The following is a 13,700-nucleotide window of genomic DNA, read 5'->3' on the forward strand; positions in this document are numbered from 1 at the left end:
CATTAGCCTCATACCATTAGGTACCAGGAACTTACTTTTCGCATTACCCGCCGTTTCAGGTCTCAATCAAGAGGTTCTCCAAGCAACACGGGGAAAATCTCGAGCACTAGCCGTTGGACTAGTAGATAGAATGACGTCAAAGGAATCCGAGAAGGGATTTTACTGGGGACCCAGAGTCTGCGACGATGTCCATCCCTCCACAGTCATCGGCAGCCCCAGGGATGCGTGGAATGATCTTAATGGGATTTGCGATTGGTATCCAAAAAAATGCAGTTCGGTATGGACACCATGATTACTTATTGTACACTTCCATCTATCCGTTGGGACCGACAGCGCAGTAAAAAAAAAAACCCCCTTCAAACAAGATAGATAGAGTTCGGCGGGAGCTCCAATCAAACCCCCGTGATCACCTGCTGCAATGTTGTTCGCCCTCCTCGCTTCTTTGGCTCTTCGATCCTTTCTTCACATCGGAGTTAGTTACAAGACAGGCCTGCCCTTGTTACTCATCCACACACACACACTCTCTCTCGGTCTCCTCCATCCAGAATTCCTCAAGTACTGTAAATGTCACCTACCAATCACCAGACAAAGCTAGTATGCCCTCTAAAAGATCGCATTAGAGTTCCGGAGCATTTGCTCGAGAAGCCGAGCGGTCACCACTGTGTAGTGATTTATAGCATGGCTCGATCTAGTCCCTGGGGTCGTGGGTGAGGTTGGTCAAGTTGCTTGTTTGGGTACGGTATAACACCGTGGCTCTCGGAATTGGTCCATTTGCTACTTTAGGTGCCGAGCTCAAGGACAACACGCCTCTATGATGAGGGACCCTTATTACTGATCATTACAACGATCATACAACCCTCTAAGCTTGGGCTCCTTGTGTTAAGCAACTAACCACGGGGTAAGAAGTCGCAATCCGTCTCCCAGTGAATACTAGTAGTACTAGTCGTAGTAAGTAGGCTCTCTGTCTCCTTTTTGACGGGTGATCGCTCTAAATGTCAATCGGTTTTCTCCCGATCACCCACCCCGTCTTTTGTCGGTCCACTTCCAGTCAAGCGATGGAATAATAGCGTCGTTTCTCACCGTAAGGGCTGGCTGTCGATTGCTCACCTCCCGCTTGCCGCCAGTCTTATTATCAGTCCCACTTTGGCAAATAGAGGATGATGGTATCTACTCTCTGTGTATGGTCCCGTGTGCTGTGTATGTATGTACGTATGTACTATGTATGTGTGTATGTGGGCTTTGATTTTATTTCCTTTCCCCCCAATTTTACGCTGTGCTTTCTTTTTCACCTGTTCCTTTTTTTTTTTTTTTTTTGCTTGCTCCGCTCTCCCATCAACTTCTCCCAGCGATCTTCTTTCTTCTCGTCGCTCACTAATTACCCACTTCGCCAACCCCTCTTTTTCGCCCTCTCTTCTTGTTGCTTTTCCTTTTTCTTATCTTTGTTTGGCTAATCAGTATTATGCCCACTGCTCCGATTTTCCGCTCCTCCATATCAGATCACCAAACCCTCAAACCTGTCTTACTTACTGTACACTCTTTGATTTCTTGGCTTGACTTGCCGATGTGTATTCCTCCCTGATCTTGCACGATACACCGCTTCTTACCATTAAGCAGCCCCCAAACAAGGCACCCCCGTTTTTATTGTTAGCTAATCGTCTATTGTAGTCCAACTGACTGCTAAAGTACAACCTTCCCTATATTTGATGTTGTTCTGCTTCCTGATTTGTAATACCACGGTAGCTTGTGCTGTTGGATGTTGTCATGATTAGCGTAGTTCTTTGTTTGTCCAACATCAACTACCAACAACAACTACCGAGTGTGGACCTCAGTTCGTAGCACTTTTGATGCATACATTTTCTTTTTTTCTTTCTTTTTGATATTTTTTTTTTTTGTAATTTCGTGGGCGATCCCCTTTTTACCTGATCCGTCAACTGATCAAGCATGAGGGTGGGAACCGGCTGGCTCTTCCAGAATTCCGCTCCTGTGGATCAGGCCAAAGGGAGGGAGGGAGACAGAGCGAAAGAAAAAAAAAGACATTTACTTTGTGGAGGGACAGCAGCTTCCCTAGTGTAATTACAGCCGCACATACACTCTTACTCACTTACACTCACTCACTCGCCATTCAGTTTAGCCATGATAGGTAATCCCCTTTATTGAGACTTGAGAGGGGAGGGGGGAGGCGGGCTGGTCACTGTGATTGAAAGTGGGCTGGAGGTGCTGTTAGATCTATCATCTCACTAAGTCACACTAAAACCAGACTTCTGGAAAGCCGATCATCATTGCCTTACGGGCCAATTTAGCGCGCTCCTAGCTACTCAACTACTCACCTCTGACTGTTCCCCGGAGCCCGGGGCTCAGGTCCATGGGTCCTACCGGTCAATCTGCGGCGGCGGCTCTGGAATGGGGCAATTTGCGGTTTCTCGCTGTGTCTCTCCTTTTGCCTTTTTCTCTCCCTTTTTGCTTCCTTCCTACTTTTATTTTTTTTTCTCTATTTATTATTATTATTAGTATTATTATTATTATTATTATTATTATTTTTCGTCCCCATTTTTCTTGATTTTATTTCATCCTGGAGTATTTTTTTTTTATCTTTCCTTTTTCGTTATTTATCATTCATTTTTTGTTCCCCAATATTTCCCTTTTGCTTTAGTTTAATCGTCTTCCCCTTTGAGTGTTTAGTGTGGTCTGACAGTAGGTCTAGTTGATGGATACATTTCCAGCTCCGATCTCAATCTGATTTTTCCCCTTATGACATTATTTCTGTTTGATTCGATAATGATGATGCTGATAATTATTCCTGGCTAATATTTGCAATCGGGAAAATCCACGGGCTGATTTATTTTTTCTCTGTGCTGTAAGGAATCAAAGGGCCATACCGCTCTTACATGGGTAACCGGGCGGTTTCCTTCTGGTTCCCTTTCTGCCCGGACACGGCTACGTTACTGGCGAAGAGAAAGAGAGAGAGTAAGTAAAATACTTACTCAAGTTGTAACCCAAGGTGGGAGTGAACATGATGTATGCCCCGTAAGTACGTAGTACCTTGAATGGAGAGAGAGAATATTGTTTCGCTTCTGCTATTGGCTCCACCCCTTTCTCGGATTCCGGTTCTGCTCTGCTGCTTTCGCTTTTTCCTGCTACTTTTTCCCTTTCCGCCCACCTCAAGTCTCTTGTGGTGCCCCATTATTTTGTCTTGTTGCCTTGACGGCCGTGTCAGATGGTTCCGATCCATCTCTCGTTCCCTCCACTCCGCGTAGTCCACCCGCATCATACCTTAAAAAGATAAAAAAATTCAAAAAAATCGAAAAATCGAAAAATTGGATTTTTATTTTCCCTTCCCTCGAGAAAATAAAATAATAACAATAAAATATAAATCATGCTAATAATGAAAGTGGATCCCCTTATTCCTCAGCTGTTTGCTGTCGACTGCATCCTGCATCCTTTTGTACAGCTGTAACCGAAATAGGCTTGCTCCATTGTCCCATACTTACTATCTTGAACCGTTGACGTTTTAGTCTTTTCGCCTGATCACATATCTAGGTAATCCACTGGAAATACTTCATTTAATTCCCTGCCCGTCCAGATTTCTCCTTTTATGTGACCTTCCCTCTCTCTCCGCTATCTTTCTTAAATACAATCCACTTGCCTCCGTGGACTGCAGCGCTTTCTTTCTCTTCTCCTCTCCATCTGTTGCACTCCGCTACTATATCTGCTACCTTAGTACTACATACCCATTAGCCCTACTCTCCTACCACCTCCACCCGCCAACCCATCATCATCATCATTACCCTTACACACACCCTCAATTGAACGACGACGGACCAGCCTTTCTACTTCTACTCCTCTTCTGCTTCCAACTTCCTCCCCCTTGTGATTTTCTTCTATCACTGTTGGGGTTCCTCACCACTCAAAGTTTGCGTCATTGGATTCCCTTGCAGTTACACAGTCTAGCCGTTTCTCGGGAACAGAAGCACGGAAAATATAATCTTAAAAAGATTAAAAAGGATTTGCAGCATCGATTGACGACAGGGGGGTAGAAATGTTGAACCCCCTTTAACAAAAACGAGTCCTCTTGTCTTCAGTCCAGCGATCTTATCATCATAACATTCCCTCCCTTCGGTTACAGCGGAGATTCCAGCCGAAGACACATTCCCCGAAATCATTGGCCATTGGCCTCGCATATTGTCTTGCTCTATATTATTATTGCAAGAGACGCAGGCCGATATCGCCCTCCGTGTTTGATCTCGAAGACTTCACGCGGACAACAAACACAACAACAATCTTCAATTCATCTTTCCTTCTGTTGAGAGAGTGAACCAAGTGGGTGACCGCTCAACCAACATCATGTTCAAACGACCGTCATGTTTACAAGGCCGGCGGCATGGTGAGGGCAACGGTGATTGGACCGCCTTCCCTGTCCGCCAGCTCTTTGTGCTAGGTACGTTTTTTTTCTTCTACTGGACTGATTGTTGAGACAATTCCTTTGCGCCCAATTCCCAACCGTGATCGTGCATATAGCAAATAGGAATTTTTTTGTCCCTCGGCCCATTACTTTGTTCCGGTGTCAATTGCTTGTTATTCTATTTTATTGTTTCTCTCTATTTTAGCTTTCTGTTTGGGTACCTGATTCCTGCGCATGCACGCACCCCTCTCTCTTCTACTACTACCTCTTATTGCATGTTCCTTCCCCCACGCAATATCATACTAGTACTATTGGCCCCACGGTCCAATGGAGACTGACAGTGATACCAGCACTATGCCGCATCTGCGAACCAATCGCGTTTATGTCCATATTCCCCTATGTTTACCAGATGGTCGAATCTTTCCACGTAACAGATAACGACCGCAAGATCGCCCTGTATGCTGGAATGATTACATCGGCCTTCACCTTTGCAGAGTTCTCCGCAGGCATGTTCTGGGGTCGGATGAGTGACAAGATTGGCAGAAAGCCTGTCCTCGTCATGGGCTTGATTGGAACTGCCATTAGTATGGTTGTTTTCGGGTTCGCTCCCAACTTGCCAACTGCCATGATCGCCCGGGCACTGGGTGGCCTGCTGAACGGCAACATTGGCGTGCTTCAAACCACCGTTGCAGAGATCGTCACTGTCAAAGAGCACCAACCCCGGGCCTATTCCATCATGCCGTTCGTCTGGTGCCTTGGGTCGATCATCGGGCCCGCTATGGGTGGTGCGTTGGCACAACCATGCGACAATTATCCCGGATTATTCCAACGTGACACCATCTTCGATCGCTTTCCGTTTCTGCTGCCCAACCTGGTCTGCGTTGTCGTCTTGGTGTCCGGCATCGTTGTTGGCCTATTGTTCCTGGAGGAGACCCATCCGGAGAAGAAGCATCGCCGCGATCCCGGCCTGGCGTTGGGCAATTGGCTCGTTGCGAAAGTCTGGGGTTCTCCCGAATCCCTCCCGGAGCCAACGGACGCCAAAGCGGAATTGACCGGAGAGGGAGAGTACTACGACTACGAGGATGTCCCTCCGCCAGAGTACAGAAGCACGGAAAGTTCGCCTCGTCTGGGTCCGATGAAAGAATCGGACAACCTGTCTGCGGATGACGACATTGAGGGGCAGATGAAGGGCGAGCCGTGCGCAACTCCCAAGGCTTTCACCAAACAAGTCATCTTCAACATCATTGCCTATGGCATTCTTGCATAGTAAGTCCCCTCTCGTTCCCCACTTCTCTTTCCCCCGCCATTCTTCAGACGCTGACTTTTGCACAACAGCCACAGTGTCTCCTTCGACCAACTCATGCCCGTCTTCTTGAGCACCCCCAAGTCGGACGACGATGTTGTGCTTCCCTTCAAATTTACCGGTGGTCTGGGACTGGCTACGAGTAAAATCGGCTTCATGTTGGCGGTGCAAGGCGTCTATTCCATGATCGCGCAGCTGTGGCTGTTCCCATTCGTTGTTCGTCACTTTGGAACACTGAGAGTTTTCCGTTTTGTGTTGCTCGTTTGGCCGCCTCTCTACCTCATGGTCCCTTACCTTATCCTCCTGCCCGAACAGCTCCAAACTGCCGCGGCCTATGTCGCTTTGATCAGCAAAATCACGCTGCATGTCATCGCATTCCCTGCTACTGCTATTCTTCTCGCCAACGCTGCCCCGTCCTCTAGAGTCCTCGGTTCCATCAACGGAGCGGCCGCCTCGACAGCTAGCTTGAGCCGCGCTTTCGGCCCAACAGTTACTGGCTTGCTTCATTCTAAGGGTCTCGAAAGTGGATACTCCGTGCTAGCCTGGTGGGCTTGTGGAATAGTGTGCATCCTTGGCGCCATCGAGAGTTTTTGGATGGAGGAATCGGAGCGAGACCAGGACGTGGAGAAGAAACCCGACTGCGATGGCCCAACTTCGAACCGTGACTCGTTGCGGGGTTCCTTCACTGCAGGTAAGGAAGACGGCTCTCCCGAGGAAGTGCGGAGATTGTTGTCTTCGGCGCGCACCAGCATCGATGACCTGGACGTTCCCAACGTGGACTTAATGCAAGCCAACCTGAACGTCACTTCCGAGCCTGAGCCTGACAAGTCGAAGCTCAGCCAATAGACCTGTCCGACTCCTGTTTCATTATCGCGAGAGGCACTGTCGCTTCTTCTCGTATCATTGTCTTTTCTTAAACTACTCTTCCTTGGAGGCTTATTTCCTTTGCTCAAATTCGCATTGCCTTGCCTTTGCTACTTTTTGCTTTTGTTTGATTCTTGGCTCATATTGGGTGGTATAGCCTGACTCTTTTTTGTTTTTGTTTATTCCTTGACTTTACCTTATCCCCCATTATTTCCTTTGCTCTCCATTATTTATGTTTTATATCATGATTTCCAATATTGGGCGATGGCGCAGTGTATAGACTGGGTGCATATGTGACAAAAGCATGAGGGCTGGCAATTCTGTCTTTGATTTTGGGGTTACCGCGGGGATTCATTGGGCACGCATATGATTTCATGCATCTGGGAGGCTCGTTGTCATTATTGCTACATTCAACCGCACTATTTGCAGAGAAGAAAGAAGAAGAATTCATTGCCGGGGGCAAGGTAGAGAGCAGCAGCATCTCTCCTTAGCCCTGTCGAATTAAAAGACATAACACAGAGTTTCTTGAAGCGTACTTGGTAGTGTTTTCGCCATCAATATTCTTTGGTAGATACTGGCAATATTCTCCATAGTGATATTGACACCTTCATGCTGGTACTATTCCTTGTACCTTGCCCCTCCGCTCGGTCGCCGGGGTCTGAGTGAGTTTTCCTCGAGGCTCTGACTGAGTAATGCAACCTTCCCCTCTTCCGACTAGCCACGCCTTGCAGCCATGCCACCTGTAGTAGTGCTGTCGCGTCCTCTTTTAGTGCGGGGGTGCAGCTGAGATCAACGAGGGGAGGGGGCTGGTGTTGGAACTTGGAAGGGTCCCTAGCCACCATCCTTCCAACTAAACTGGCTCTAAGCGGTCATTATGACAGCTCGTGTAGGAGAAATATGATCTAGGACATAACTCTGGGTCTAGCGCACAGCGCTACCGCATTGCTTCGAGTTCCGTAAGCTGCGATCCTCTGGATTGACAGGAAGTGGAAGAGGTACCTATGAACCGTAGTGCTTCTCCATAGTTAACTAAGTAGCTACTTAGCTAACTAACGTTACTTGTTAGTTAACTAGTTACTAGGACTGACAGGCCGCGGTTCGGATGACAAATTTCATCTGTGCCATGGCCCCAGCTTATCAGTAGCCAATCATAACACAGTGTCGTTGGGCGGTGTCACGTGGAACAAGTCCAGTGGTATCGGTATTGTCACCAATTCGGCTTCGGACAACTTCGCTTCAGCATCAACGGTGAACCTGGAACCTGGACTTGGTTTCCCTCAGTGCAATTCTTGTCATTATCTATATCGTTTACTTGGCATCAATTGTTGCGTCTACATCATTGTCTTAGCATTGCCATGCTTACCTAGTTGACACTCTTTGACTGACATACGTACGTCTCTCACTACTGATACTAGTGCCGGCTGGCGGCACTAACCACGATACTAAATGTTCCTACCTAGGTACCGGACCCAAAGGTGCCCTTCAAACAACTCCACCAAAATTTGCCCTATCTTGACTTTTGATGCTTGCTTTTTCTCTTCCTCACTCATCAGTCGTCCATAATCCAGCCCGTCCTTTCACTCCCCCCGTCTAGCCCTATCCGTGTATTCCTGCTGCGACCGGTCCCCTCCGTCATGCGCAGCGACTGTGCCCTCCCGTCCAGATAATATCGCCTTTCTGTCCTGTCGGATCGCGGCACTAACGAAAAGTCCGAGCATCGGGACAGCACTGGCGAGTCAGCCCTCCGTCGAATCGCTGTCCCCGGATATCGAATCGGATACCCCGGTCTTCGAAGAACAAAGGCGCAAAAGCAGAACATATTAGCGCATGGGGTTTGTCCTATCATGAATGCTGATTCGGTTCTGGGTCTCCGGTACACCATCTCCGCATCTCGCTTGTCCGATTCCAAATTCTCCCCTCCGAGACATGGTCGCATGTCTACTCGACTCTTCTGCGTACCCTTCTCGTCATGCTGAACCCTGATTCTCCTCCTTCGCCGACCTCCATAGGGAGGAAACGTCCGCATCCGCCTACCGAACCTGCCTCCGTCCCGCCAGAGCCGTCGGCGCAATCTCACCAGCAACAACAGTCAGCCACTGACGGCCCTGCGACTCAGTCCGCCTCCACCGCCGCCGCCCCCTCGACCTCCAATTCATCCTCGTTCCGGAATGTCTCCGCATGTAATCGCTGCCGTCTACGGAAGAACCGATGCGATCAGAGGCTGCCGCGATGTCAGTCCTGCGAGAAGGCTGGCGTCCGATGTGTCGGATATGATCCGATAACGAAACGCGAAATCCCTCGCAGTTATGTCTACTTTCTTGAGGCCCGTGTGGCGTATCTGGAGAAGGTATTGATAGACCATCAGATATCCTACAAAGACCCTGTCGCCTTCGACGAGGAGGAAGCCGTGAAAATCGAAACTGGGATTGATACTGCGCCGGCCCCGGTAGTTGGCTCAGAAGGCTCGGTTCCGGCAACCGGTGATGGAGCCAGCGGCTCGGATAATAACGAAAAGTGGGTGAAAAAGGAGAAGGATGGACTCGTGCTAAGAAGAGAAGAGAGCGATCCCACTGGTCAGACTTCGGAGAACAACAACCAGGACTCGCAAAAGGAAGACAATTGGCGCATACATAATCTGGTTTCGAACATAGGCATGGTGTCTGTGCAGGGAACCTCTGATCCCCGATATCTGGGCTCTACCTCTGGTATTTCGTTCGCTCGCGTGGTTTTTGCCGCCGTCAAGAGTTCCGTGCCAGGGAATGTTGCAGAGCGCGGGCCAATGCGCCCGAATGAACGTTTGCCGCATAGTGCTACGGGGACAGGTGGAAGTAGCATGCGTGATTCCTTCTTTGGATTACAGACCAGGTCTATGATGAAATGTGCTGCATTCCCGGATCGAGAATTGGCTGAGAGGCTGTCCAATCTCTATTTCGAGCATGCGAATCCACAAATGCCCATTCTGCACCGGGCTGATTTCATGGAGATGCTTGATCGTACATACTCGCTAGATGAAAAGAACCGCTCCCCTCGCAGTCTTTACATTCTCAATATTGTATTTGCCATTGGTGCTGGAATTATATTCGAGGACAAGCCATCCTCTGATGAGAAGGAAGATGGCCGCGAGCATTCTCCTTCAGCTTCATCCAAGCGACCCCGGCTTTCAAGCCATCAGCACCAGCCGGAAGAGTATCATGCCTCTGCAATCATCCATCTGGAGTCTTTCCTGGGTAACACTGCATCCGGGGATGGGTCTGGAGCTCTGGAGGAACTACAGGCTGTGCTTCTCCTCGCTAGTTTTGCCCTTCTGCGACCTGTGGCGCCTGGTCTCTGGTACATTGTTGGTGTGGCAATGCGGCTGGCAGTCGATCTTGGCTTGCATTACGAAGATGGAACCGACATTGACACGCTCGGGGAGGAATCGATAAACCGCACAGCCGGGAAGAGAGCAGAGAAGTCTAAAGCGCGAATCGACCACCGCGAGCTTGGACGCCGGGAATGGGTACGCGACCTGCGCCGCCGGTTGTGGTGGTGCGTTTACAGCTTCGACCGTTTAGTCAGTTGCTGCGTCGGCCGTCCGTTTGGGATCAGCGATCAAGCCATCAGTACTGAGTTTCCATCTCTGCTAGAAGACAAATACATCACTAAGTCGGGAATTGTGACTCCTCCCGAGGGTGCTCCGAGTTATAAGCACTCCGCGCATCATTACTTCAAACTGCGTCTGTTGCAGTCCGAAATCCAAGATGTGCTGCAGCATCAGCAAGCCCGGTTCGTTCGACAGAGAGCCCCATCTGTGGGTAGACGACATATTCGCCCCGACATCTCCTCCCCTTTCCTTCAAGGCTTCGATTCGTTCCGTTCGTGGCGTAGAGACGTCCACCGGCGGCTTGTGGAGTGGCAGCAAAGTGCGCCCACGCGTCGCGATACTGGAGTCAGATTTCCTATCGAGTTCCTCGAGTTGAACTACTGGCAAGCGGTGATTATGCTTTATCAGCAAAGTCTGACTGTGCCGGCTGAATTGGCGGATGAGATGATGCCGGCCGAGGATGTGTCAAGCCCGTCCTTCTCTAACGTGGATGAGGCAGAAGATGAAGATGATATCTACTATAAGGTGGCAGAGGCTGGACAAAAAGTGATCCGTATATATCGTCAGATGCACCGGGTTCGGTTGGTCAATTACACGTATTTGGCTACTCACCACATCTTCATGGCGGGTAGGTTATCTAGCTGACTTGGCTGTAGCGTATCGTGACTGACTTTATTCAGGCATTTCCTTCTTGTACGCGATCTGGCACTCTCCGTTGGTGCGCAGCCGTCTGGTACGACCTCTATTAGCGATCTGCTGCTTTGATATCATTCTAACCATATGCAGACCCTCGACGAAGTGGACTTCACCGTCCTTGCAGCCACATCCGTACTTGGAGATCTCATGCACAAGTGCCCGCCTGCAGAGGCCTGCCGTGATGCCTTTGAACGTATGAGCAAAGCTACGGTTCAGATGTGCTTGTCCACCACCGGATTCGGCTCCCAAGTAGATCTAACCCAGGCACCGACCCGGAGCACACAACGACCGACAAATGCGCCACACCCAGACCAGAGCAGACCATATGGGAGGTATGTGCAGGACCCCCGACAACGTGTGCCGGCCCGACGACAGGGCCAGGGCCAGGGCCAGGGCCAACCGCGGCCATCGCGACCAATGCCACGGTTCGACATGAACCTCGGGGACCTCTTCAACGACAACACGGCCGTCCCAGAACGCCCCAACAGTGGACCTAGACTGCCAGGACCCTATCCCGTCCGACCAGACTTCCCCGAAGCCTCTACCCCTACACCCACGTTCCCTCCCGATCGGACGATGCGGCCGCATCCCCCGCGTACCCCATCAATGGAATACTACCCTCCCTATGAGACCACCGTATCTCCACAGCCCCAACTGCACCAGTCATACTACTACGGCAACTCCCCTCAACAGAGCGCGTCGCCAAACAGCGTCAACGCGAACCCACCCGCCACCCACTATCATACCCCGGAGAACGAGCACCCACCTTCCGGTTTGAGCCTAGATTTTCTCGACTTCGACCCCACGGCCGCTGAAGGCAGCCACATGGCCGGCGGATCGGACGGACAGGGTGAATATGAAATCCAGGCGATGCCGTCATTGGGACATGGTGTGGGCCACAGCGTCGGGATTGACCTGGGCTTCGGCATGGCGATGGATTTCCAACATGATTGGAGCGAGAACGCCAATTACGACATTTTAGAAGGTTACTTTTTCGGTGGGGCGGGGAACGGACCATCTGGGGAAACTCAGTAGATTTTCTTTTACTCCATGTGGTGGAAGACATGATGATGGTTGTTTTATACCTTTCTTACTATACTTTCATGTCTATAGTACATTTCCCCTGGGTGATGGTGTGAGAAGAGAAGAGGGACCGGATGATGGACGACTTATGAAAAAACTTAACTTTGCCTACTATTTGTACATGGTTAGTTACGGTATATTATTGATATCATATTATATTCTTCAAAGTATTATAGCTAGTGTCTATAGTGTTATTCTTTCGGAGCTCTTCATCCGTATTGAAACTCCACACCGCTAAAATTTACCAAATAGTACTACTCACTGGTGTAGTGTGAAGAAAACCACCTAATAATTTTATACATCAAAGATCACTCGAGCCCAAAGCCCTGCACAATAGTAACCCCCTCTCCCTAGTACCTAATATCTATGCCTCTAAACCTTATCCGAAATGACGTTTTACTTTACATTTAGTGGCTGTTTCATCAGGCGGAGAAAAAAGAAAAGCAGGGCCCAAGACATAGCCCACCCTACTAAGAGTACTATCTACCTATCTCGTAAGTTTGAATCCTAATCCACACCTTAAAGGTAAATGTGCCCAGCCGAGAGCAAAGGTGAGGCCAACGTGGATGGAACCATATTGGGCAGCAAGAAGTTAGTTTGTCTCCAGTCAGTTACTTACTTAGTTAGTCACTAGCTAGTAGTAATCCGCTCGCTTTGAGTTGGCCGCGGCACTAAAGTAGCCTGACTAACTAATTAATTAGTTAACTAGTGTTAGTTGAGTAAAGCGATCGGGGATCACTCTTGGGTTTTGTGGTGTTAAGATGATTGTCTTGTTGGCGCTGTAGGGTGAGGTTGTATGGAGAGGGTTGGGGGTTTAAGTTTGGGTAGTAGTGGCGAGTATGATAGTTAGTATATAGTGTTAGGTAGATATTCAAGGCATAGAGAGTCGGTGGATTCAGTCTTCTTCTTCTTCTTCTTCTCCTTCTTCAAGAGATGTAGGTAGATGCGTTGGAGATGCTGTAAGACTGCCAATCCAGATCGCAAGTGGGGAAAGCACCAACTGGCATTTGAAACTGACGGGCCAATCGGCGGGGCGCTTGGGCCACGCGAACCTGAGAAAAGTGGAAGCAAACTAGCAATCCCATCCATCCATCTGCATCTCTCTTTCTTGAGGCTGCCAGCTCTTTTGTTTCCTCACCGGTCTTGCCTTGTCTTGTCGTCTCTCTTTTATTTCCCCTCCCTTCTTCTTTTGTTCTCTTTCTCTCTCTCCCTCTTCTTCCTTTCCTTGTGGGATCAACTATAATTTGGGAAAAACTGTGAAAGTGGGATCATGTGGTATTGCGCAGCCTATTAAGAGGGGGAAAACCTAAGCTGGAATCGAGTGGAGCTCTCCATAATCAAAACACTCTTCTCACCCGGCAACGCTTCCAGTATTAGTTTGACGTTGCAACACAGGTGATTTTTTTTCCCCCATTTGCTTCAATTCTATTCCCTCGTGTCTGCTAGAAATTTGCTTAAGCTTATCCCCATGCTAACCAACCAGGAAATGCCAGCGAAACGGTGAAACCATCGCTCCTTGTTGTACTCCCCGCAACCCTTCGGTTTCCGGCTCCGATCGTTCGCTCGATCCTTGCGGGCACCTCGACTTTTCTCCTGCGCTTCTCACCATTGGACGTTGATTCCGCTTCTCTGCCGGTCTGCTCTTCTTCGCCACGCCTGTGCCCTTCCCTTCTTTCCAGCCCGACCTGCAGTGCCGTTCCTTCCTCGTGATAGGTCATGTGTACAACACGATTGAACCTTGGCGCGACGATAGTGGTACACTCTCATTTCAA

General features: G+C 49.3%; 2 protein-coding genes across 2 annotated transcripts; both read left to right on the forward strand.

Moving 5' to 3' along the window:
* The first annotated feature begins 4,188 nt into the window (after positions 1 to 4,188).
* Positions 4,189 to 6,834, forward strand: BO83DRAFT_83197 (MFS transporter). The gene is made up of 3 exons (XM_025537639.1): positions 4,189 to 4,435; positions 4,750 to 5,665; positions 5,735 to 6,834. The coding sequence occupies exons 1-3, from the start codon at positions 4,342 to 4,344 to the stop codon at positions 6,546 to 6,548; spliced, it is 1,824 nt and encodes a 607-aa protein (XP_025392766.1). The 5' UTR covers positions 4,189 to 4,341; the 3' UTR covers positions 6,549 to 6,834.
* Positions 6,835 to 8,271: 1,437 nt separating this feature from the next.
* BO83DRAFT_83217 (positive regulator of purine utilization) lies at positions 8,272 to 11,916 on the forward strand. The gene is made up of 3 exons (XM_025537641.1): positions 8,272 to 10,777; positions 10,830 to 10,882; positions 10,936 to 11,916. Exons 1-3 carry the CDS (start codon positions 8,536 to 8,538, stop codon positions 11,878 to 11,880), a joined length of 3,240 nt encoding a protein of 1,079 aa, XP_025392767.1. The 5' UTR covers positions 8,272 to 8,535; the 3' UTR covers positions 11,881 to 11,916.
* Positions 11,917 to 13,700: the final 1,784 nt, after the last annotated feature.

This window comes from Aspergillus eucalypticola (genome assembly GCF_003184535.1).
Source record: "Aspergillus eucalypticola CBS 122712 chromosome Unknown BO83scaffold_2, whole genome shotgun sequence".
Classification (NCBI taxonomy): domain Eukaryota; kingdom Fungi; phylum Ascomycota; class Eurotiomycetes; order Eurotiales; family Aspergillaceae; genus Aspergillus; species Aspergillus eucalypticola.

Bases quoted from the DNA above. Each gene is read 5' to 3' on its own strand.
- BO83DRAFT_83197 (XM_025537639.1), top strand. From the start codon at position 4,342: ATGTTCAAACGACCGTCATGTTTACAAGGCCGGCGGCATGGTGAGGGC. The intron at 4,436-4,749 runs GTACGTTTTTTT...CAGTGATACCAG, and splicing joins CCGCCAGCTCTTTGTGCTAG to CACTATGCCGCATCTGCGAA. The intron at 5,666-5,734 runs GTAAGTCCCCTC...TTTGCACAACAG, and splicing joins GCCTATGGCATTCTTGCATA to CCACAGTGTCTCCTTCGACC.
- BO83DRAFT_83217 (XM_025537641.1), top strand. From the start codon at position 8,536: ATGCTGAACCCTGATTCTCCTCCTTCGCCGACCTCCATAGGGAGGAAA. The intron at 10,778-10,829 runs GTAGGTTATCTA...GACTTTATTCAG, and splicing joins TCACCACATCTTCATGGCGG to GCATTTCCTTCTTGTACGCG. The intron at 10,883-10,935 runs GTACGACCTCTA...AACCATATGCAG, and splicing joins CGTTGGTGCGCAGCCGTCTG to ACCCTCGACGAAGTGGACTT.